Source organism: Poecilia mexicana, unplaced genomic scaffold, assembly GCF_051168715.1.
Source record: "Poecilia mexicana isolate PSO_F unplaced genomic scaffold, ASM5116871v1 scaffold_1, whole genome shotgun sequence".
Taxonomy (NCBI): Eukaryota; Metazoa; Chordata; class Actinopteri; order Cyprinodontiformes; family Poeciliidae; genus Poecilia; species Poecilia mexicana.
The window spans coordinates 11,872,341-11,895,763 of NW_028263370.1; the positions used below are offsets into that span (position 1 = coordinate 11,872,341).

The 23,423-nt window shown below is 40.5% G+C and overlaps 1 protein-coding gene across 2 annotated transcripts in view; it reads left to right on the forward strand.

Annotated features, from left to right (window-relative positions):
* Positions 1-23,423, forward strand: part of slit2 (slit homolog 2 (Drosophila)) — a 103,375-nt gene that overhangs the window by 66,275 nt on the left and 13,677 nt on the right. The window contains exons 5-25 of one of the 2 annotated variants that reach the window (XM_088004502.1): positions 3,173-3,244; positions 4,025-4,096; positions 4,886-4,957; positions 5,125-5,288; positions 5,657-5,795; positions 6,810-6,881; positions 7,049-7,120; positions 8,415-8,486; positions 8,738-8,881; positions 9,975-10,138; positions 15,351-15,501; positions 15,629-15,703; positions 15,844-15,987; positions 17,343-17,486; positions 17,576-17,742; positions 17,822-17,954; positions 20,322-20,390; positions 20,724-20,795; positions 21,377-21,448; positions 21,579-21,650; positions 22,297-22,460. In XM_088004502.1, the coding sequence (XP_087860628.1) occupies positions 3,173-3,244; positions 4,025-4,096; positions 4,886-4,957; positions 5,125-5,288; positions 5,657-5,795; positions 6,810-6,881; positions 7,049-7,120; positions 8,415-8,486; positions 8,738-8,881; positions 9,975-10,138; positions 15,351-15,501; positions 15,629-15,703; positions 15,844-15,987; positions 17,343-17,486; positions 17,576-17,742; positions 17,822-17,954; positions 20,322-20,390; positions 20,724-20,795; positions 21,377-21,448; positions 21,579-21,650; positions 22,297-22,460 (2,306 nt within the window). The remainder of the gene's footprint in view (positions 1-3,172; positions 3,245-4,024; positions 4,097-4,885; positions 4,958-5,124; positions 5,289-5,656; positions 5,796-6,809; positions 6,882-7,048; positions 7,121-8,414; positions 8,487-8,737; positions 8,882-9,974; positions 10,139-15,350; positions 15,502-15,628; positions 15,704-15,843; positions 15,988-17,342; positions 17,487-17,575; positions 17,743-17,821; positions 17,955-20,321; positions 20,391-20,723; positions 20,796-21,376; positions 21,449-21,578; positions 21,651-22,296; positions 22,461-23,423) is intronic. The other variant, XM_088004506.1, reaches the window with a different exon arrangement.

Consider the following 23,423-nt stretch of genomic DNA (forward strand, 5'->3'; position numbering starts at 1 on the left):
TTTGTGCATGAGAACCTGTGTGTTGGCATGTGGATGTGCTGCTTCTCTGATTTCAGACATCACAGGGACAACAGAAATCTGTTTGTGACCAGAGAACATTGTCTTCTGGTTTATGATTTGCCATTAAGAGGAGGGAGACAAATCAAGTCCGTAAGGCCTGAGGGACATCTTCTGCATGGACACACTTGTCATTTATTGCATCACATGTTGACAGTGTCAGTAAATACAAATATATTCAGATATATTTATATATACTTGGAAAATACAGAGATTAAAAAAAAAAAAAAACATAGCAGTCTCTCTACTCTTTTTGATTATTTAACAAAAGATTTGAACCGGTTAAAAATGGCCTGAAATGATTCCAAGTCTGTAGTAAATTATATATTCACATCTTAAACAGCAGGAGAGTGGCTTGAATTACTGCTCAGACCTTTCATTTAGGAACGCCAACATTGTGATTCAGCCTGTCAGAGGTTAATTGTATTTATCATTCCTACATTGCAACACTCAACAGCAGTGAACTGTGTATTTTAAAGAGAAGTGTGCTCGTAAACAAAGTTCCTGTGGCCCCGTATGGCAAGACTTCCATGCAACCATAACTCCTGTTAGAGACTGAAACCTGTTTTTGCTAATGTATCAGAGAGGAAGCTGAATGGACGAGTTGTGTACATGTAGTGTCATGTGCGGTGAGCTTGTGGTTTGTGTTTGTTTAGTTTTGGGTTGATGGTTGTAAAGGGAGTATGACTGTTTTTCATTCATGGATCTAAGAGTGGAATGGACTGTGTTGAGTGAACTGTGGCATTTATTAAAAAGAAATTAACGTTGTGGAGCAGAACTAGTCAAAGCCTGGACTTCAATAAAGATGATGTGCCATTACCTTAATGGTCAAAAATCCTCCAATGTGGCTGAATTAAGACAATTATTCAAACAGGAAAGGGCTAAAAAAAAAAATAATAAATCATGACTCATTACCAGTTAATGCAAATGCTTGATGGCACCATCAGTTATTATTAGGGAGCTAATTACATTTTTACTAAAGGCCAGATTCATTTGGAAAGATTTTTTTTTGTCACCTTGATAAAAAAAAACACATGCTTGAAAACTGTTTTTTAATTTCCTTAACTTACATTTGTCTGATAAGGAAATTTGTTTGATGATTTATAACATTTAGGAATGACAAAAAGGGGGACAAAAAGTCAGGGGGGAAAATACTTTAGCTTGTAAAATATGAGATACCAATATAAATATTTTTAAAATGGCTTAAACATTAATGTAGCAAAATAAAACTCATGAGATTCTGTAAGTTTAACCAGAGGTTAAACTGTGCTGTGCTGATCTACTCCGTTTTTACAAAACTCTTTGAAAGCGCCTCTGCGTTAATGTCAGTCTGAACGTTAAACTTGTTATGATTGCTTTAATCTCTGCTCCACAACATTTATCAGGGGTTTCAGTACATGTTTTTCTAACCCATGGAATAGACTTGAGAGTTCCAGTTTACAATGACTGAAAGGAGAGAAACAGAAAATGCTGCACTGAAATGCACAGATTTGAACATCTTTAATGCATATGGCTCAGTATTCAGGTGAAGCATTCATATTTTAACTTTCACTGAGTTCACTTCCTTTTAGTCCTTCTCAGTTGCTGTAAGACTGCCTCAAAAGTTTTCTGAGATTTTTTATTTTATTTTTTTTACATTTCATTTTTTTCTTCCAGATGTCTCCACTTTAAGTCAAACCTTCTGCAGTCTTAGAGCCTATGAAAGTATTCAGTTTTCTCTAAAAGGTTGAAGCAGAGAGAATTTTTTTTTTTTTCCAATATTTTCTTGTCTTTATTCTTCACACAAAATCGCCACTTCAAATAAAGTTTGCAGCAGCAGGTGGAGAGCGGAGGAGGCAGGGGGACGATACCTGCAGTGCTGATTAACTGACCGCAAAGTTTGGAATCTGAGGAATGTGAACGGGCATTAGCTGGTAGCCGATTACCATTGTTGGAGGTCACAGACGAGGTCAAGAGCCGGAAGGTCAACGGTGAAAGGTCAGGTGGTCTGTCAGGAGATGACTGAATAATATCAGAGACACACAATCAAGATCTCTCCTTCGACATGTTTAAATGTAATCTTAGCAGGACTTGATTTGTTTTTGTGCTTTGAAGTGACGTTCTGTAATACATTGCTGTTTCTCTGGATCTCAGCCCCGTAGCCCTGTTTTCCCTCAGCATTAAATAACATCTCTAGTGTGGCTGCTTGAACACGGTTCTGGCAATATCATGCTACGTTTATCCCCAAAAGGAGCAACGATGCTAGAGAGTGTTTATGGGAAAATGGATGAGGCTGCACATTTTCTGAAAGGAAACCTGTTGGGGGCTGAAAAAGACTCAAGAACGAGTCCAAGGTAGATCGTCCAGCTGGAGAGCAACCCCGAACATAAGCTGTTACAATGGCTCAGTCAAAGTCCAGACCTCAGTCCAAATGGGAATTTGTAGCAGCTCTTAAAATGTGGTTTTGAAACACTTACTGGATTCAATCAAACTGATACTGAGCTGTTTTGTATATAAGAATTAGAGCACATTTCTAAAACAATCCAGGCCACTGATTGCAGTGCGGTTGTTTTTAAAGACACCTGTTTCTGAGTGTAAATGCATGTTCTGAGTCATGCAGGCTGCAACTTAGTTAAAGTGGCTGAAAATTAAATCTGTGTAAACCCTAACGCTCCTGGTCACACACGCTCACATTCATCACTTCCTCCTTAAAAGCAGGGGAGGGGAAACAGCGGCGAAGATTAGTGATCAGAGAAGAAGCAGGAGCCTGTGAGGGATGCGGAGGGCAGCAGTGCCCCCTACAGGCTGGATTTAAAGCCTCCTCTACCTGCCTCTCATTGCTAAAAGTGCACAGTTGAGTAGCAGCTGGCTGTAGAGACATGGACACTGTGAGATAAACAGAGACAGATGACTGTAGTTTGTGGAGTGAGGGGTCTCTGCGGAACGACCTCAATTTTGCCAATGATCTGTCTGGCTCTGAAGTTCCCCTGCTGCATTTTGGTGATTACATCAAGTGCTTGTGCTTCAAAGCAAGTGGCTCTGTGACAGCTTGACTTAGCTCCCTGCCAAATCATTTCACCGAAACCCTCCCCCCCCCCACTAACCCTTTTCCTCTCCTCTCTTTGTCTTTGTCCAGTGACCTGAGTGAAAACCAGATCCAGGGAATTCCAAGAAAAGCATTCAGAGGAGCCGTGGAGATCAAGAACCTGTAAGTGTGACTCCACCAACATCATGCTCCCTGTATATGCATCTGTGCACATCTGCACCTTCCTCCTCACCACGTCTGCTAATGTGCACAGCGCTCGCTCGGCCGTGCATCAATATTTCATTGTGTTAAATGTCATGTGCCTCCTGCTTGCCGTATTGACTGGCACCTGCTGCGTGTCAGCAGCTGAGTCTGGGTGTGTGTGTGTGTGTGTGTGTGTGTGTGCGTGCGTGTGCGTGTGTGTGCGTGTGTGTTGCCTCGCTGGCATTTTGCTGTTTTCCGTCTTTGTTTTGCATTCATTCATAGTCATAATTTTTTTTTTCACTCATTGCACAGCGGTACTTCTATAAATATTGATTCATCCACCAATTCACTACTTCCTTGGTTTTTTTAATCACCCGATCAGATTTTTTTTTTTTAAATGCCGTGCAATTATTGTAAAAGGACAGGGAATTATGTATGTGCGTCAGAATACCGGTGACAGCACATGATTTACAGTCCCTGTGTCTTAATTAAATTGTTTCAGCAAAGCTTTTGTGAGCAGAGAGAGAGAGAGGCAGAAAGTCGGCTGCCTACAAACTAAATGTCATATTAAAAAGAGCAGGAAACATGAATGGGGGCAAAGACAGTGACACTAGAACCAGCGAGAGCTCAGAAAGAAGAAGACGAGAGAAAAAGTCTGTTTTTGTTTATACTTGTAGACATCACAGTTGCTAAGACGTCTCTACCTGTTCAGCTCTTTTCTGGACTTTTTGTCTTATCTCTCTCTCTGTGTATTTGCAGACAGTTGGACTACAACCACATTAGCTGCATTGAAGATGGAGCTTTCAGAGCGTTACGTGACCTGGAAGTGCTGTGAGTACCTGCTTGTTGAGTCAGCTTACTTTTTTTTTTTTACTATTTGTTTCAATTTCTATTTATTCCTTGTAGAAAACAGCAGAGGTTTTTTGATGAATAAGCAGCAAAGACACAGAGATACGGAGCAACTAATGGTCTCGTTGACCTTTTGAACACTGCAGAGCCTCTGCAGCCCCTAGACAGAAACAATGTCCTATTGTTTCAGCTGTGGCATTAATGCGCCGCCACATTTAAAGAAGTTAGCCTTTTCTTGTGAATGTCAAGGCAAAGATTGCAATATTTAGAAGAACCAGATTTGGTTTGTCAAATATTTTCCATTTCTTCTGTCATAATAATTACAAGATAACGACTGTCTGCTATTTTTCCCTCTAACTCTTAATTGTCCACTTCTGGAGTCTTATTATCTGTGACGCAGAGGGTGAAACGGAGTGAAAAAGCAGTCGTCGTTTAAACTTTGGCAGACATGCAGAAAGCCTGTGGGGTCAGGACCATTTTGAATGACTGCATTAAATTCCAGTTGTTTGAAAGCAGTACATGAAGAAATAAGACCTGAGTTAATACATAGTGTCCACTTACCTATGCTTGACCTTATTACTAAATTTTTGTTAATTAAGTCTATAAAGTTATTGTTTTGCAGAGGTGATGGTGATATAGGGTCTGGAGAGTTCCTGAACTGCCTCCTAAACAACGGGCATGAACATTTGTTTTGCTGTGAGGATTTTGCCATGTCACTGCGTTCTAGATTGTCCATGAGTAATGTTGTGTTTTCTCCTCTTGTCTCTTTAGCACGCTGAACAACAACAACATCAGCCGGCTGTCTGTGGCCAGTTTCAACCACATGCCGAAGCTCAGGACTTTGTAAGTACCCAGCTTGCGATTTGAAGGGAGAGATTCCTCTCATCTGCGCACATTTATATATTTTTTTGTACCCCGTCACACCTTTTATTTCTCCTCTCTCCATCCTGTGATCACCTTTCCCCTCCCCGTCTCTTCGCTGCTCTCCTCTCTTCCTCGCCTCTTCCCAGCCGCCTTCACTCCAACAACTTGCACTGCGACTGTCATGTGGCCTGGTTGTCGGAGTGGCTACGACAGCGCCCCCGCCTGGGCTTGTACACACAGTGCATGGCCCCTCCTCACTTGCGGGGGCACAACGTGGCTGAGGTGCAGAAGAAGGAGTTTGTGTGCACAGGTAGGTTGACCTTACCGTTTTACCGCCTCTTTGACTTCTTCCTCTTTTACACCGGAAAACCTTTTGCCTCTTCTTGTTTGCTTCGTTTTTCTCTTTTTTTTTTCTTTTTTTTTTTTGCTCATGCTTGTCAAGATGCAGAAGAAGGTAAGTCTTCCTCCTGCTTTGCATGGCTTTGCTTAAACGCTGTGATTAAAAGTGACACCACAGAAAGACAAGGTCATATTTCGTTTCGTTTACTTTTTGGGACTTGCGGCAGTTTTTCCTCCCTGTACTCCTTATTCGTCTGCATCTTTTTCCCCTTTTGGGACTTGCATGAAACATAATAACCTTCTATCCACGGATAATGGTGCCTCCTTGTCTCTGTGTAGGTCATCAGTCGTCATCATCTTCCTCCTGCAGTGTGTTACAGTGCCCAGAGTCCTGCACCTGCAGTAACAACATTGTGGACTGCAGAGGAAAGGGTCTGACAGAAATACCCACCAACCTGCCTGAAACCATTACTGAGATGTAAGACATGCAGATAAAAGTGCACACACATCTGCTGCACTCCACACACACACACACACACACACACACACACACACACACACACACACACACACACACACACACACACACACACACACTGTGCTCATTCAGACACACTAGGTGCAGTGATGTTTCTCCTGCTCTTTCATTGTGCATCCCTCAATATCCCTTCTTTGTGTTCCACCACCTTTTTGTTTCACTGCCGCTGTTTGTCTTTGTGGGGGGAATAAAAGCACACATCTGTGAAATGAGAAAGCCTGGTCATGCAGCGCATTCCTGCTTAAGGAAACAGCAAGAGGGAAGAAAGAAGCAGGAAAAAGATTAATCTGAGCTCCAGGACGAGCTATATTACTACCTTGTCTTAGAATAAGAGAGGGTGACCATCTTAACTAAGTAGGAAAAAGAAGTTTTGTTTTAAAGTTCACTCTTGTAATTGTCTGGGTAGGCGGAAGTAATTAAAGTAGTTCTAAAAGTGATGTGATCTGTCACAGAGTGAAATCAGACTTTTAAAGCTGTAGTTGTGGACAAAATCATTAAGATCAGCAAATGCAGAGAAAGAAAGTTTAACTGATATTAAGTAATTATCCTCCACAGAAACCTATGTTCAGAGGAGAGAGTCACAGTCAAATGCCCTCTGTTTTTGTTTTTTCATTTTTTAGTTTCATTCTGTTTCGTTCACACTTTGGCTCGTTTAGAGCCGACTGATGGACAGTCCGACTGGCACTTGATAAAACACAAACCAGATAGTCGAACGTGTGCGTCCGCTTGTGTGCTTGGATGCCCGTCTCTCTGCGAACGCGTTGAAGAGGGCAAAAGATCAGAGGCATGTGACAGACCGCGACTCTGCAGTCATCAAAGCGCCTTATCTGGAAAAGTTCCCCCTCAAGCAGAGCCCCCGGGAGTGAGCGGCGGCCTGCAGTACGGCATAGATAAGTGCGTGATAGGGGGAATGTTAAAGTCTCCTCTCAATGGTCTGTGTGTGTTTGGTTCCAGACGACTGGAGCAGAACGCCATCAAGGTGATCCCAGCTGGGGCCTTTTCTCCTTATAAGAAGCTACGCAGAATGTGAGTAGATCAAAAGAGCCGCTTATGCTGCAGCCCGTCCAGCACAAACCAAAAAAACTTTATGTCGCTGCCACATCTTTGATCTTTTCTCATTCTACTGATTATGATTTTAATTTTCTTGTTCATGTTTTTATTTATTCGTCTTTATTTTTTATTTTTTTTTGCAGAGATTTAAGCAACAACCAGATCTCAGAATTAGCTTCAGACGCCTTCCAGGGTCTGCGATCCCTGAACTCTTTGTAAGTACTCCAAAACTACGAGTAAATAACTGTATAAATAAGTCTCACAGACATGTTGGCATGACATTGGTCACCATAAAATAAGGAAGAAAAATTGCATTTGAACAAAAAAGATAACAAATATATGAAATCCAAAAGAATATATTCTCTTATTTCTGAGTTATTTTCATAAAATAGATAAAATCAGGGTGTTTAAAGAGTCTCGGTTACATAAATTACCTTTAATGGTTGTTCTAGTTTTTCAGTTTTGTTTTGTTTTTCAGTATTATATTGTTGGTGTAAGGAAGAATCCGAGCTTCAATATGCATATGTGTTGCACATTCTTTGATAATCGCTGTTATATTGTTGTTTAATCTTTCTGTGATGTGAGTCTCTAATTGCACTCACTGCCTTTTCCAAGATGTTTTAAAAGGAGCTAAAGACGGTCTTATGAGAGTTGTTGAGTTATATTTCACTATAGAGTCACATTAAAGTGAAAACTGGCCAAAGTCAATAATTTATAAGTGCTTAACACCTGAATTAAAGCTCCTACCGACTCATCACACATTCACCAGAGACAGACTGGGACACACCTATTAATACTGACATAATACGTATTAAAGCTCTGAACATTTGTTGTGTATTAGTAGGAGGGTGGAGAGGATGCGAGTGATTCATAAATTGTGTGTGTGTGTGTGTGTGTGTGTGTGTGTGTGTGTGTGAACAGAAAGTACACACTAATGTATCAGGCCTCTCAGGAAAATCCACTTAGCTCAGTGAAACATGGCTCACCTGTAGCACGTGTGTTCAGACCGCCAACAAACACCGCCTACCTACAGATGACTGGTAGCTTATGGGTTGTAGTTGGGGGTGGGGGGAAGCTGTGGCGGCTGCAGCCCTGACCTGTTGCAGTTTCCACTGTCGTGGTTTTAAGCTGTTCTGGTTTAATACCTTTCACTGCACCTGAAGCCAAACTGGAAGTTATGATTATTCACACAGTCATACACAGGAAGCGAGATGACAACACGACAACATGTGATTCACTTGAGTCGAAAGTGTTGGGTCAAAACCAGGCAGAGGTTCAGTGTTTTCTCACACTGCTTTATTTATTTTACTAATTTGTTGCTGTTAAAACTTCAGGGTTTTGTTTAAACTGCAAAACTGTTTGCGGGTTTTTTATAGATTGAAATCTTTATGTAAAAAGTATTAATTCAAGATAGATATATAGATAGATAGATTTCTCTAGCATTTGCTCATAAGTATTGACGTGAAGGATTTTATAATCTAATGTAAACGGTGTGTTTGTTTTCTGCAGGGTCCTCTATGGGAACAAAATCACTGAGATTTCCAAGGGACTCTTCGAAGGACTGTTCTCGCTGCAGCTATTGTGAGTACTCGCCACAAACGCGCACACACACCCACGCACTGTTTGGTTGATCTTTATGGTCACATCTGCATCTCATTGATATTCAGCTAAAAAGTGCTTACCTCAAGCATTGCCACCTGAGAGGAGACATCTTGACTAAAAGCCATCATTAGTGACCCGCAGGATCTGAAAGATTTGTGCTGTAACGATAACGAGATTCTTTTCTACTTTCCTTTTTTTTTCTCCATCATTTTGTCCCTTCTTTGTTTCAGGTTGCTAAATGCTAACAAGATAGCATGTCTGCGGGTTGACGCATTTCAGGACCTTCACAACCTCAATCTGCTCTCTCTGTATGACAACAAGCTGCAGACCATTGCAAAGGGGACGTTCTCCTCACTAAGAGCAATACAAACACTGTATGTATCCAAAGCACATGCTCCTGTGTTATGGAAGCATATTTGTCCCCATAAAGATTCCTTTGTTGCTAATTTTGTGACGCATAAAGGCTCCAGATCATATTTTCTTTTATGTCAAAGAAGAAAAACCTGAGTTAATTTATTGTGTAGTTTCCTAAATGAGGAACGGTAAACAAAGCTATCCAAACTCATCTTTGACAGATTCACTGTCCATGGTGCTGAAGTAGCAGACGGTTTATGGTTGTAGTTTTTGTCACTCTCTTGTATCTATCACTTTGCCCCGTGTCCTTTACGTATCTATGTAAGCTACACATGCTCAGTTTTATTGTAAAAGTTTGAAATATAACCGCAAACTGCATGTTGTTGGGATAAAAACTTTTAAATCCCTTTTCTAGGATAACACTAAACAGAAATTTACATTAAAAAAAATAAAGTTTAAGCTGATTTTACCATTTTGTATTACAAAATCAAAATGAAAGATGAGAATATATTTTGACTGAGTTGGGGTCATATGGCGCTCACATCACTTGTCACTCTTTAGATCTTGCATTCTTCCTTCTTTCATTCCTTCTGTTCTGCCATTTTTCAACCAGTCCCTTCTTCCTTCTTTGTATCCTGATTCAATTCCTTCATTGTGTCCATTTTTCTCTTGCTTCCCTCCTTCTTTTTGTTGTTTTCTACTTGCATTCCCTCTTCATGTCCTACCTTCCAGCCCACTGTTCACATATCTGCAATGAATTCATAGTGACTGTTTGTATTTTATGCTTTAAAAGGCTGTGAAAGACTCAAAGGTTGAGTCTGGATACGTCAAAAGCTTAAGATTCATGTTATTTCTGAATGTCTCGTCCTCTCAGTAACACTCGCTCCTGTCTTTTGCAGTTAGTTGTACAATAATTAGTTGTAGCCACTTCACGCCACCCCCACCTGAAAGCACCAGAAGCCTTACTTTAACTTCCTTTTGTGCTTGTTGCTCTTCGCTCAGTGAATCATTAAAGAAAAATGTGGACTGCATGCATATATATGTTTGTGCATTGCTTCAACATCTTATTTCTGTATGTTTTGTGTTTCCATGTCTGTCCGTGTGGCGAATCAGTCATTTAGCTCAAAACCCATTTATCTGTGACTGCCATCTGAAGTGGCTGGCTGACTACCTGCAGGACAATCCCATTGAGACGAGCGGCGCCCGCTGCACCAGCCCTCGGCGGCTCGCCAACAAGCGGATCGGCCAAATCAAGAGCAAGAAGTTCCGCTGCTCAGGTACAAATCACTGGCACAGCACAAGGCTAATGCTCATAAAAAGCAATGTGCACACTGACGTGTGCCCTGAGGCTATTTCTTTCTGACAAACCAGAGATGGGCGCCAAGACATCCACACATAAAAAAAAGGAAAAAAAACCAGCAGTCCTCCCCTCAGTTTTCATTCTGTGTATTCCTGCTGGGTTTTTCCCTCAGCCTCTCTCTACTAACCAGAAATTCCCTGACCTGAGCATTTTCTGGGCTCTTCTCAGTACTTCTACATTCACAAAGAGACGACTGTACACCATGAGCTTTCTATTCTACTCTGACTTTTCACTCTTGCTGATTTTCATCTCCCCGCTCTCTGTCTCTCCATTAGCCAGAGAGCAGTATTTCATCCCAGGTATTGTACGTCGAGCATGTGTGCGTGGGGGGGGTTGCACTTTTTTCGTGACACGCTCACCCAGTGCAGTTTGCCTTGGCTGACACCGTTAGAAGCCAGATCCTCTTTTCGACTTTTCGTTATGAGGTTTACCTATAAAGCACCGTGTCTAACCACACACAGGATAGTCGCACTCTGATACTTGCACCGGCTTTATGTTTGTCACCATAACCTTGACAAAGGGGCGATTATTTAACTGTCTGATGGCCTGTTAAAGTTTACATTCTGAGGTTTCTTTGTACTCTGAGCATATACAGTTCTTGGCAAACATATTTTCACCCCTAAACTTTTTCATTTCTTGTCATATTACAAACACAATCTTGTGAAATGTAAAGTGCATGAAAAGGGCGGCATGCGTTTTCAGTCATTTTGTAATACGACACCCCTAAATAAAGTCCAGTCCATCCAACTACCTTCAGACCCCCCTCTAATTAGTAAGTACAGTTAGTCCCTGTGTGCACAGCAATTAAAACAACTGTGCTTTGTTCTGGAGAGCATCAGAAGTCCTGTTTACAGTTTGTCATGAACCATTTAGGGGAACAGCAAACATGTGGAAGAAGCTACTCTGGTCCCTAGAGCCCAAAATTAAATGTTTGGCGAAACAAAACACAAGATGGGCAATGCTGGATATAGTCAAAGTAATGACCTAGTCAAAGTACAAAACTCATTCCAAGGAATTCCTGGCTCAGTATAAAAACTGCTGCTCACAGATTCTCTTCATCCAGTCTAACTGAACTTGAAGTGTCTTGCAAAAAAAACAAAACAAAGAAAAACAATAATAATAAAGATCTCTAGATGTGCAAAACTGGTAGAGATTTACACCAAAGGACTTTAACTGCATGCATGTGTGTTTTTATCTGAAGACAAAAACACACCACACTTTTCAGGGTCTCATGTGTGAAAGATTATATTTTCTTTCCGCTTTTCAGTTACATGTTATTTTATGTTTCTCTGTCGTAGAAAGTCCTGATAAAATACTTTGAGGGTTGTGTTTGTAACATGACAAAACGTTTTTTTTGTTTTTTTTTTAAATAAAGCTAACGGAGTGATCAATGCTTTTAAAAAGCGCTGTAAACTTTCTCTCTTCTGTTTTTGGTTTTTGCCAGTCTAACGACAGCCGATGTGTTTGAGTGTGTCTGTGAGCATGTGTACATGTTTCTCTCACTGCAGAACATCAAAAGGTCACGCAGTCACCATGCTCAGAGGGGTGTTGGGAAATATGCAAATTTGACTTGCATATGAGATCAGTAGCAGGGCTAAAGGCGGTCATTACCACAGCCGCACACTAAAGCATCAGGGGTGTGTGTGGCGTAAGACAGCCTGCGTGTGTGTTTGTGTGTGTGTCTGTGTGTATGTGTGTGTGTGCGCGTGCATGTTTTTACTGCAGTCATTAACGCCAAAGCTCACCAGGAGGACAGAAGTTTCAAAGCCCAGATACCACATAGGGGGCAACACTGAATAATTTAACAACATGTGAGAGTGTAAAGTTGCATAAACATGCTCTGTTCTCTGGCGTAACCTTGATATCGCAGCTCAGATCAATGCATCTAATATCGCCGAGTTTAATTTGCAATATGTTCACGACTTACAGGTGCTCTGCACTCAGAGTGGTGGAAGTTTAATGTTCGCACAGTTGGCTCCTTCTTGAGGTTATGTGCACTTTCAATGTCACTTTCTCACAGGAAGGGGCTTAAACCTGTTTGGCTTCGAGAAAATCAGGAGAGATGTGTGCAGCCTGCATGACTGTCACCACTCACAACTCATTGCTTTGAATGAGTTACTCTGCCTGAGAGACAGAACCAGCACAAAACCCAGATGTTTTTTTTTCTTCTTCTTCCTCTACACCGTTTTCCATCACTTCTCTTACTCCTCCGATATAAAAAAATGAGTCAAATCCCTTCTTCTTTTTCCTACTGCCTTTCTAACACACTCAGGAGTACACCATGTCAGCTGTAAGTAAGAAACACACACAAAAATTACACACGGCTCTCCAAATCCCTCACCTCTTCTCCCAGAGCTAACCTGCAACCTTTGACCTTTCTGTGACTCCTCCTGTCTGATTACCAGGGATAATAAAATGAGATTATATTCCCATGTCTACATGTTGACACATTCATGTATTTTTCTTGTGTCTGTTTTTGTGAGACGGTGTCGGTGAGTGTGTGTTGTACCCAGAAGTCAGGGTTCTCTTGTACTGCTGCTGTAACTCTCCTCCCACTCTTCAATAGCTGCTTTGTTCCTTGTCCTATTATTCTTGAAATGTAGACGCCTGTAGATGTTTTATTCTAACACCCTCTCTGCTTTTCTTTTGAGATCACTTTCCTGTGTTTTTAATAATCTCTCTTCCTCTGTTTTAATTTTTCATTTGAAATTTTCTGCTACAAAACAATAATACATTAACTTAATTTTTCTCCCGTTATTTTTTTCCCTTTCTAGTGTATTTCATTATTAAGACTTCTACTGTTCTGTCTTTCTTTGCTTCCTTTTCCGTTTTTTCTTATTTCCTCCCTTTGTGCTATCATCCCGTGTAGCTGTCCTTATTTTACCCTTTTCCATTTTCTTTACTTTATCCCTCATTCTGCTGCCCTTTACTCTGGTTTCTCTCCCAAGTACAGTGCCTTGCAAAAGCATGAATAATCAGCGAATGTCCTCACATTGTGTAGTTTATAAAATAAAATACATGAATGTTTGTTGTGCAAACAAACTTTTATGAACTTTATTGGAATCCATTTAACAGTCCAAGAGAGAGAAAGGCCGTAAGTGTGAAGTTGTAAAAGAAAAAAAGAGCAATGGCTCGCAGTTGTTGGCTTTATTTTTACAGAAGAAACTTTGAAAAGTGGAGCATGCATATGAATCCAGACCCCGGGGTCAAGACTTTGTAGAGCCACTTTGCACAATCACAGCTCCAAGAAACTTCATTCATGTTTTTCCATCAAAATAGATTAAGTTCAGTAAAAACAGAAGAAAAGCATCTGCAAACATTATTTTTTAGGTTTTGCTGCTGATAGTTTTTTTTTTTTTTTTTTTTAATTTAGGTCTGGACTTTGACTGAGCCTTTTTAATACATGGTTGTTCATTAAACTAAATCTAGGGACTTAAGCTCCAACTCTCAAGGGTCAGTGTCCTGGTCCTCAGTACTTCTATAAGGCGAACATTTGACCTAGTCACAAAACTTTTGCAGCCTACAATTGTGTTTTTATCCAGCATTGCTGTGTATTTAGCCCCATCCGTATTTTTACTAACTCTAAAAAATGTCCCTGTTCTTGCTGAGAAAACTATTCCCAGAGCATAACGACGTCACAATGTGTCACCATAGCGCTCACGATAAAGCCAGTTCATCTCCAACTCATTGGATTTTGCACACAGGCCAAACAGTAAAAATGTGTTTGCATCAATTCAATGTTTGTGTTGCCTTGCACATGATGCAAACCGCTAGCAGGACTTCCAGTGGCATTCTTTGGACAAAGTCTTTTCTCGTTGCCACTCTAAAGTCCAGATTTCTGCAGCGCTGCTCCAGAGTTTGTGTGCCCATCTTGGCTCTTCTCTCCTGCCCTGTCAGTTGATGTCTTGGTAGATTTGCGGTCTTTCCTATCTCAGGTGATGGACTCAGCAGTGCTCTGTGATATGCTCTAATCTTGGAAAATTTCTTTATTACCTTATTCTATGTAAAGCTTCATAGCTTTCTCCCTGACCTGTCTTCTTTGTTTCTTGGTGCTGATGATGCTGTTTGCTCTCTAACAAACTTTGGAGAACTTCAACAAACAGCTTCACTAACTAATGTTAAGTCACACAGTGCAGACCAGATTTCCCCTCTGTTGGTTGGATTGGATTTCATTTCAGATTAAAAGGGGGTGAATGCAAATATAAGTTACATTCTTTTTTAGATTTCTTATTGTAAAATCACAACAATGTGTAACAGCAGGTATTAGTACTTTTGCAAGGCACTGTCCACTTTTTCAAATCCTGGCTCATCCTTCTCCGTTCCTCCTCCCTGTATTTGAAAGTTTTGGGAATCTGTTTAGAAAATCCCCTTTTCTTTCCCGTCTGACCCTCTTTCCCGCTAATCTGCTCCTTCCTCCGCCTCTGTCCCTCTGACCCCTGTGTTCCAGTGGAGGAGCAGTCAGTCGGCAGGTTGTTCCTTTGTGCTTGATCTAACCATGTGGCTGCCAGGTTCCTAAAGGGGAACATGGTTCTGTCAAGCACCATGGAACGGCGCTGCAAATCCCTGCAGCATGGCCGAGACTCAAGAGAAACCAAACTCCTGTCTCTGCCCGCCTGTGTGTTTATGCATGTGGTGTTTTTTTGGGGAGAAGAGGGGGAAATACGTTCTGGATTCTGTATGAACATCCTTCCTCTGTGATCTCATTTTTGATGATGTTTGGTCTGGACTGTGGTTTCTTACCCTAATAGTCGGATTTTGGCCTGACAGAACAGAAAAGCTCCAAACTCTTTGTTCTGTTGTGGGTGCATGTGTGTCTCTGTGGTTATTTTCATAGACTGAGTATCCTTATTTGTGCAACATGGCTCCATTCTTCTAGATGATATACATGCACTTTCAGCATCTACAGATACAAGATGTTGCATGTGATCACATTTTCTCTCTCTTTTTTTTTTTGACATATTTAGTTTATAACAAAAACAGCTCTTTCTGTAACGGTTCAAAAGTCTTCCTTTCGAGCCACACCCTGAACCCTGGATATGCAGAGAGTTCTTTGACGGGGAACCACGTCAGGGTTTGCTTTCCCACACAGTAATGGTGTTCTTTAACATCTTGGCTGTGATTGTGATCAGGTAATGAGGATTACCGCAGCAAGCTTGGAGGTGACTGCTTCGCCGACCTGGCCTGCCCCGAGAAGTGCCGCTGTGAGGGCACGACGGTCGACTGCTCCAACCAGAAACTGACCAAAGTCCCCGATCACATTCCTCAGTACACCACCGAGCTGTGAGTCACCCTTTGTTTCTCGACTTCAGTGTGATTAATAAAAAGAAACCTCATGTCGGCCTCCATCCCCTCTTTCTTGCCTTTTACTCATTATTTTGGATTCTCCTTTCACCTCATGTGTTTCCAGGCGTCTGAACAACAATGAGTTCACGGTGCTCGAGGCAACGGGGATCTTCAAGAAGTTGCCTCAGCTAAGGAAGATGTGAGTCAGAAATTGATGTCATAAAGTCATGTTCCAGTCAGGGAGAAAAAAAAAACCTATAACTATAAAAACATTGTATTTTCTTCCCTCTACGTTCATGCTGCTTCGCCTTTATCTCTGATTTCTACTGCCCCCTGCAGTAACCTGAGTAATAACCGTATCAGCGACATCGAGGAGGGGACTTTTGAAGGAGCTGTAGGGGTCAACGAGCTGATCCTGACCTCCAACAGACTGGAGAACATACACCACCGCATGCTGAAGGGACTCGGTGGCCTCCGCACACTGTGAGCAAACACACACATATAAATATATTGTCTAAGAGGACGACAACCAACTATGTGGTGTTTTATTGGATTTTTCTTGTGATAGGCCAACACAAAATACTGCTCAGTTCTGAAGTGGAAGAAAAATCATACATGGTTTGCTCTTAAATTCATCCTCCTTAACTCAAATACCCAAAAATAAAATCCAGTCCCTTTTAATTGCATTTCAAAGTTCCCTAATTATTAAATAGCATCCTGCTGTGCGTGATGCAACCTCAGCATTAGTCTAATTGTTCTGCGATGGTTTATTGGTGAACAATAGTGATGATGAAAACCAAGGGATGCAGCAGACAGAACGGGAGAAGCTCAAAGCAGGGTTAGCTTGTAAAACTATATCACTGAGCCCTTTGCAATCATTCATCCAGAAATGGAAAAAGTATGGCACAGCTGCAAACCTACCAAAAAACGACCATTAATCAGAGAAGCAGCCAAGAGACCCACTGTGACTCTTGGAGTAGCTGCAGCGAAGGCAGCAGACGAACAGGACTATTACTTGTAGAGTTTAGCAATCTGGACATAATGGATGAGTGGCAGGAAGTAACCCACTTTTAAAGAAGACCATAACAAGCATTGTTTGCTGTTTGTAACAAGCAAAAACATAGCAGAAATGTAAAACAAAAAGTGTGCTGGTCAACTAATTAAGTTAAACTTTCTTGTGTACCAGTGAAACATTATATATATACGAAATTGTGTAATGCACACCACCCTAAGCAAGTCATCCCTTTAGTAAAACATGGCAGAGGCAGCATCATGGTGTGGGGAAGTTGTGTTGGCCTATCATAAGCATCTGCAACATTTACAGCCTAAAGAGCCATTTTTACTCTCAGGCCAGCCACATAAAACTCATATAAGGCCTCAAATGTTACACAGTTTTTTGAAAAAAAAAAAAAAAAAAAAAGAAAACTTATAATTGTAGATAAATATCTTCTGATAGGAAATTTGTTGTCACTTTTAACATTAACATTAAATACCTATCATTGAGCATATTACTGTCACTTTTAGTGTCATTTGTGAAAATTCAACATAAATATTGTAAGAATAATGAACTGAAAACCTGAGTTTGTTGCTGCAGATCCTTGATGTGTCACATAAAATGTAAATAAAATACATTGAAGTTTGTTGTTGTTTCAGTATAGAAAACATATCAGAACATTCATGGGTTGTTTGTACCTTCACAGTCGAGTCCAACTAATATTCCTAAGCTTCCACACACTGATATTCTCTGCCCAAATGTGCAGTCTGTTTTTGTTTTTATTATTATTATTATTATTATTATTGCTCTAAATGTATTGATATGAATGTATTTGTGTGAGCAGTATGCTGAGGAGCAACAGGATCAGCTGTGTGAGTAACAGCAGCTTCGTGGGGTTGAGTTCTGTCAGACTCCTTTCTCTCTACGACAACCAGATCACCTCCATGAACCCCGGCGCCTTCGACACGCTGCACTCTCTCTCCACGCTGTGGGTACACATGGCAGCGTGACTCTCTCGGCCTTCTGCTCGGTGGCATCTGTTCATACGGTACTAACTTTTTTTTTTTTTTTTTCCAGGAACCTTCTGGCTAATCCCTTCAACTGTAATTGCCACCTGGCCTGGCTCGGCGATTGGCTGAGAAGGAAACGCATCGTGACTGGGAATCCTCGCTGCCAAAACCCTTATTTCCTGAAGGAGATTCCCATCCAGGATGTGGCTGTTCAGGACTTTGCCTGTGAAGATGGTGAGGTGGAGCGACTTGTTCTTCATCATCGCTGTTTTTCTGCCATCTCTTTTGTAACGTTCCTCACTGAATACGACAGGAAACAACGAGAACAGCTGCTCTCCCGTTCTGAGGTGTCCGGCTGAGTGTTCCTGTCTGGACACCGTGGTGCGCTGCAGCAACAAAGGTCTCACCACGCTGCCCAAAGGCCTCCCGAAAGAGACCACTGAACTGTGAGTTACAAAAAGTTGCACAATGAAAATAGTAATACTAGCACAACCGTTTGAAAATGTCCGTCCATCGACTGTCTGAACTCGCTCATGGGGTCACAGGAGGGCTGTTGTCAATCTCTAAGTGTCTGGAAATATGAGAATGTTGAATGTTGAAACCTTTAGTAAAAATCTATCCTCATTTCCACTTTTATCTAAAATTAATCCAAAAAGTTTGGACTGAGACGAAAAGACAGAGAAAACAAGGTGCAAGAAAATACATAACAATAGATTCAGTCAATCTGAAAGTGAATGCAGTGAAAAAGAAAAAAATATAAATTGATTCCTATCCAATTTTATATTTTAATGAGCATTACCCATTCATCGAACAAACATTATTCATTTGATAATATTAGATAAAAGATTAGTTGTTGTTTTTTTTTTCCCATTTTCAATTTTTTGTGATCCTTACTGAATCCTATAGTAATGTTTTCACAGTTTTCTTCCAAGGGAGCAACTGATTGAAGCTCCACATGAAACAATAAACAGCAAAAACACACAGGATTGTAGAGGAGCAACCAAACATGCAGTCATGATTGCCAGTGTAGCCGTGGGGAAATCATGACTTAATACTGTGTGGAAGTTTTTGTTTTCTGCATATCAGTCTCTCGTTGTGACGAACATTTGGCCCTCCCTCCTTTAGATCACTGCTTCATATCAGTTTGATCAGGTTGACTGAAACCTGAGTGAAACCAGACTTTGACTGAACCATTGCATCACCCTGATTCTTTCCTACCCCCTGTTTCAAAGCTGTGGCTCCTGAGTTTGAGGTCATCGTCATGTTGACGACTCGGTTTTGGATGAGATTTTTCTGTTGGAGAGACGCCCGCTCCTCTGACTGCGGAGAAATTTAATTTATAAAGTTCATGGTCGACTAAAAGGTGCTCAGAGACTGCAGCAGCACAGCAGGCCCATACCATTACACTTCCTCCACCATGCACAGGTAGTGCCAGGTGTTTGGACTGTTATGTAATACATTATCGCCAAACGTCTCTACTTTACTCAGTTATAGGAAGGGCATCGCTTTGCAAGTTTCTGAGCAATGCACGATTCAACCTTTGAACTTTTGCTTTTGGAAACACTGGAAGATGAACCTTAAATGTTTTTCACTTGGGAATAATATTTGTCACTGAAGACTGATGGATGTCAAATTGTTTGGAATTGAACTTATGACCTTTATAGTTACCATCAATTATTTCTTTAAGTAATTATTGACATAATACACTTTTCCATGTGCCATGCTAATAAACTACAAGAGCTCCTCCTTTAATAGAGGAGGACACTCTAATAATGGTCAGTTAATCAAAAGTACTTGATTTGTACAAACCAGACTGAAACTTTCAGAAAAATGACTCTAAAATTATTTTGCTTGTTTATAAATCTCTGAACGGCTTACCACCAAAATACAATAAAGATCTGCTGCTATAGTTGATGTTGTTGTGTCGACCTTCCACACCTCTCAGGACCAAACATGGAGAAGCAGCATTCAGCTTCTAAGCACCACAAATCTGGAACAAACTTCCAGAAAACTGCAAAACAGCCGAAACACTGAGTTCCTTTAAATCAAGGCTTAAAAGACATTTTCCTTTACCTAGCAGTAGCTGGAACATTGATCAACATATTTGATGTGCATTGCTTGAGGTTTTTGAGGACGACATTTGACCAAATATAATGTTTATTGATTGTTTCATAATTGGTGATGGTATGACCCAACATGGTAACTGCCTTGTTGCTGAAACAAATAAACTCGACTTGAGTTTTAAAACCTGTTCAAGTTGCATAGGAATATACAGGAGACAGCCATGAAACCTCTCTTCCCTTGACTTTAAGAGGAGTTTATTTGTGAATCTCAAGTAAATCCACCTCCTTTACTCCAGAAGAAATGACTGTAGTAGCTCAAAAGAAAAAAAAATAGGAACAAGAGTTAGTGGTATTTTTTAATATTTAACACATTCCTTTGTGGGAAACATTGCTCTCCAAATATTGACCAATATTTTAATATTACGGCTGGATCTGTAGCCATACAGTGACAGATATAGAACCTCACTTATGTTTCATTATGTGTCTGCAATAGAAAAAAAGGTGTGAGGCTGCAGTGGGAATATTACATTTCGGTGTTTATTATGGCTGTAACTGTAATGACTGTTCACACTGTTGGAAATAAGGAATTTCCCTTGTGGCTGTCATGTATTTTTATCCTCATTTAGTTTTTCACTTTCAACCTTCCTTTTTAATTTTCCATATTTATCTTTATCTACTCTAATTTCGTGTCGGAATCCCCTCAATGTGTTTTTTTTCTTCTTCTTCTTCTTCCTTTCTTTGTGTGCGCAGATATTTGGACGGAAACCACTTCACTCAGGTTCCAGTGGAGCTCTCCAATTACAAACACTTAACGCTCATGTAAGTTTGACTAACATTAACTCGGCAAACAGAAAGTCATTAATCCACAAAGCAATCTATCGCAAACATAGATGGGGGGCCGTGATTGGGCTGATATTTCCTGCACTTTTAAAGACCAACACTAACAGACTGATGCTGTGTGAGATTTCTGCGTTGAATCTCATTGGGTTTGGCCCCAACGAGGGTGTAGCTGTCAGAACAAATGAAAACAAACAGCGATTATCTGCTGTTTACGATCTGTGCGCTGTGTGGATTCGTTTTCGCACGCGTGCCTCCGTGTGTGTGTGTGTGTGTGTGTGTGTGTGTTTTATGCATCTGTTGTTTCCTTTTCAGCGATTTGAGTAACAACCAGATCAGCACGTTGTCCAACCACAGCCTCAGTAACATGTCCGAACTGCTTACACTGTGAGTCTGGCTTCACATCTGTCCCTTTGCGATATGAGTGCAAGTGTGTGCGGATTCAGCATGAAAGTGTGTGTGTGTGTGTGTGTGTGTGTGTGTGTGTGTGTGTGTGTGTGTGTGTGTGTGTGTGTGCGTGTGCGTGCGTGTGTGTGTTGCGTATTTGTTGTTCTTAAATGCTTAGGAAATTTTGAGCAGAAATGCAGTAAAATGCACTTTTTCTTAACCTTTGCTTGGATGCTACGTATCAGAGCCTCACATAAAACTGACACAAGTCTATTTATTAAACATCTGCCTGAAGAAGTTGAAAATGCATTTACAACAAAATAAGATTTATTGTAAAAGTTGTTTTCTCTTTCTTTAGGTTGCTTTTGCAATTAGAAAGTTGAAAGTTGGACTGGGTTCCAATGGGTTAATGTTGTTGGTCTCAGATAGCACAGAACATCTTCAGTGGTCTAGTGGAGTCAATTTGTTGATGGATCAGAACCAAAAAGGAAACCAACAAGCTCTTTCTGCACAAACACTGCAAGTCTTGCTGCAATTTAGCATATCCTGAACAGCTTCTTTGTTTACTTTTTTGTGTAAAGAATCCTGAGCTACAACCGCCTGCGGTGCATACCAGTGAGGGCGTTCGATGGGCTCAAGTCTCTGCGTTTGCTGTGAGTATCCGCATGCAACATGCTGTTGAACCAGCCGAGTGGTAAATATTTATTAAAGGCTTTCAGCATCTGGGTGTCTACATTTTTGTGACGTTTTTCCTCTCTGAACTTAAATCACTCGCTGTCTTAGATCTCTTCATGGTAACGACATATCGCTGATTCCGGAAGGAGCCTTTAAAGACCTGTCTTCGCTTTCTCATCTGTGAGTTTCATAGACACACTCACACGCTCACACACACGCACACACACACACACACGCACACACACACACACACACACACACACACACACACACACACACACATCATACATGCACAACCTGTTCCTAGAGGTCAAGTTTAGATGTAAAGTAGCTGAGCAACAAATTAATTTATCCCTGTTTTGTTAATCTAGAAAAGTCTGATTCCAGTAATAACAAATCAGCACATCACCCTTTAAAACCCAATCAATAATTTAATTAATATTACTTATTCAGTATTCTATGACTGGGAGAAAAAAAAACTGATGCTGACATTTTGCTCTCGATTGCTGAAGATTAAAAATTAAAGTTCAAGTAAAGTTATACAAACCCTTATTATTATTATTTTTTAACAGTTTTAGATCTAAGATAAATTACCATCAAATACTTTCCAGTTCTGCCAGCCCATTTTCATGGCTTCTTTTTGAGGATTACAATAGTGGTTTACAAAATTACAATAATCTTGAATAAGTAGTGTTTTCAGTTTTGTTTAAGGAAACAAATTACAATTTTAGAGATGATCTGCGTGCAGCTCTTGTGCACCATCTGACTAATTACACATCAAATGTGATGAATATTGCTCTCAATCTTGCTTGCACTCATGCCGCAGGGCTCTGGGTGCCAACCCTTTGTACTGTGACTGCCACTTGCAGTGGCTGTCCGACTGGGTCAAGAGCGGCTACAAGGAGCCCGGCATCGCCCGCTGTGCTGGGCCCGGTGACATGACAGACAAACTGCTCCTCACCACACCTTCTAAGAAGTTCACCTGCACAGGTAAATGCTCATCCTCTCACCACCATGACGCAGGAATAAACTCAGACCTACCGCGAAACACGTTTCACATGCTGTCGTTTTCCTTGTAGAAAACAAATAACAAACAGGAACACATGATTAACCTTGAAACAGCCGCTTTGTGAAATTACAAGCTGCCAAATAAAAGCTGAAGCTCAATAACAAAAAAAAAAAAACTGTGTAGATCTGAAACTGAACACGTTAGAGAACAACATAAAAATGTCTGTGTTAATATTTGTTTTGCACAGCTTATCAAGATATATGTATTTGAGAAGCAAGAAGTTGATTGTATCTCTGGATAAAAGGTTTTGTTCAATTTAATGGTATAGATTTAAGTCAAATAAATGTTTGTTTTTCCATGAGACATAGATTTGCTGAAAATAACTGAAGCTATGCATGTGCTATGTTCAAATTATCATCAGATCAATCAATATTAATCAATATCTAGACTGTTTTTGATTCTGGTTTCATTTAGCATTAATCACTGAAGTATCCACATTTTAGAAACCGAAAATTAACAAAAACTGTAACTACCAAGAGCAATTATTAATTGATGATATCATTGTTTAGGTGAAAAAAAAAACAAAATGCTGGCATTTGCTGCCACCAGTGGTAAAAATTAGTTTTTAGGTTTGGGAGGTGATTTTTATTTTTTTCACATAGGTTTGCATTAACAAATATTTTAGTCCTAGAACATTTGTGTGAAGTTTGAATGCTTAAAATAGCTTATAAGGTTTATGCTTGATTGTTGGCTAAGTTTATTTATTTTTTACTCAAAAGTGATACTACTGAGTGTTGATCTTAACCTTTCAACCTAAAGATTTCACATTAACCTTGAACACATAACTGAAACCTATTTTTGACCTAATCTGACTGACGCACTGTAGAAGTCCCTGGGCCTTGTGGTTTTCTAGTGCCAGGTAAAGTAGCCAATCCCCAGTATTT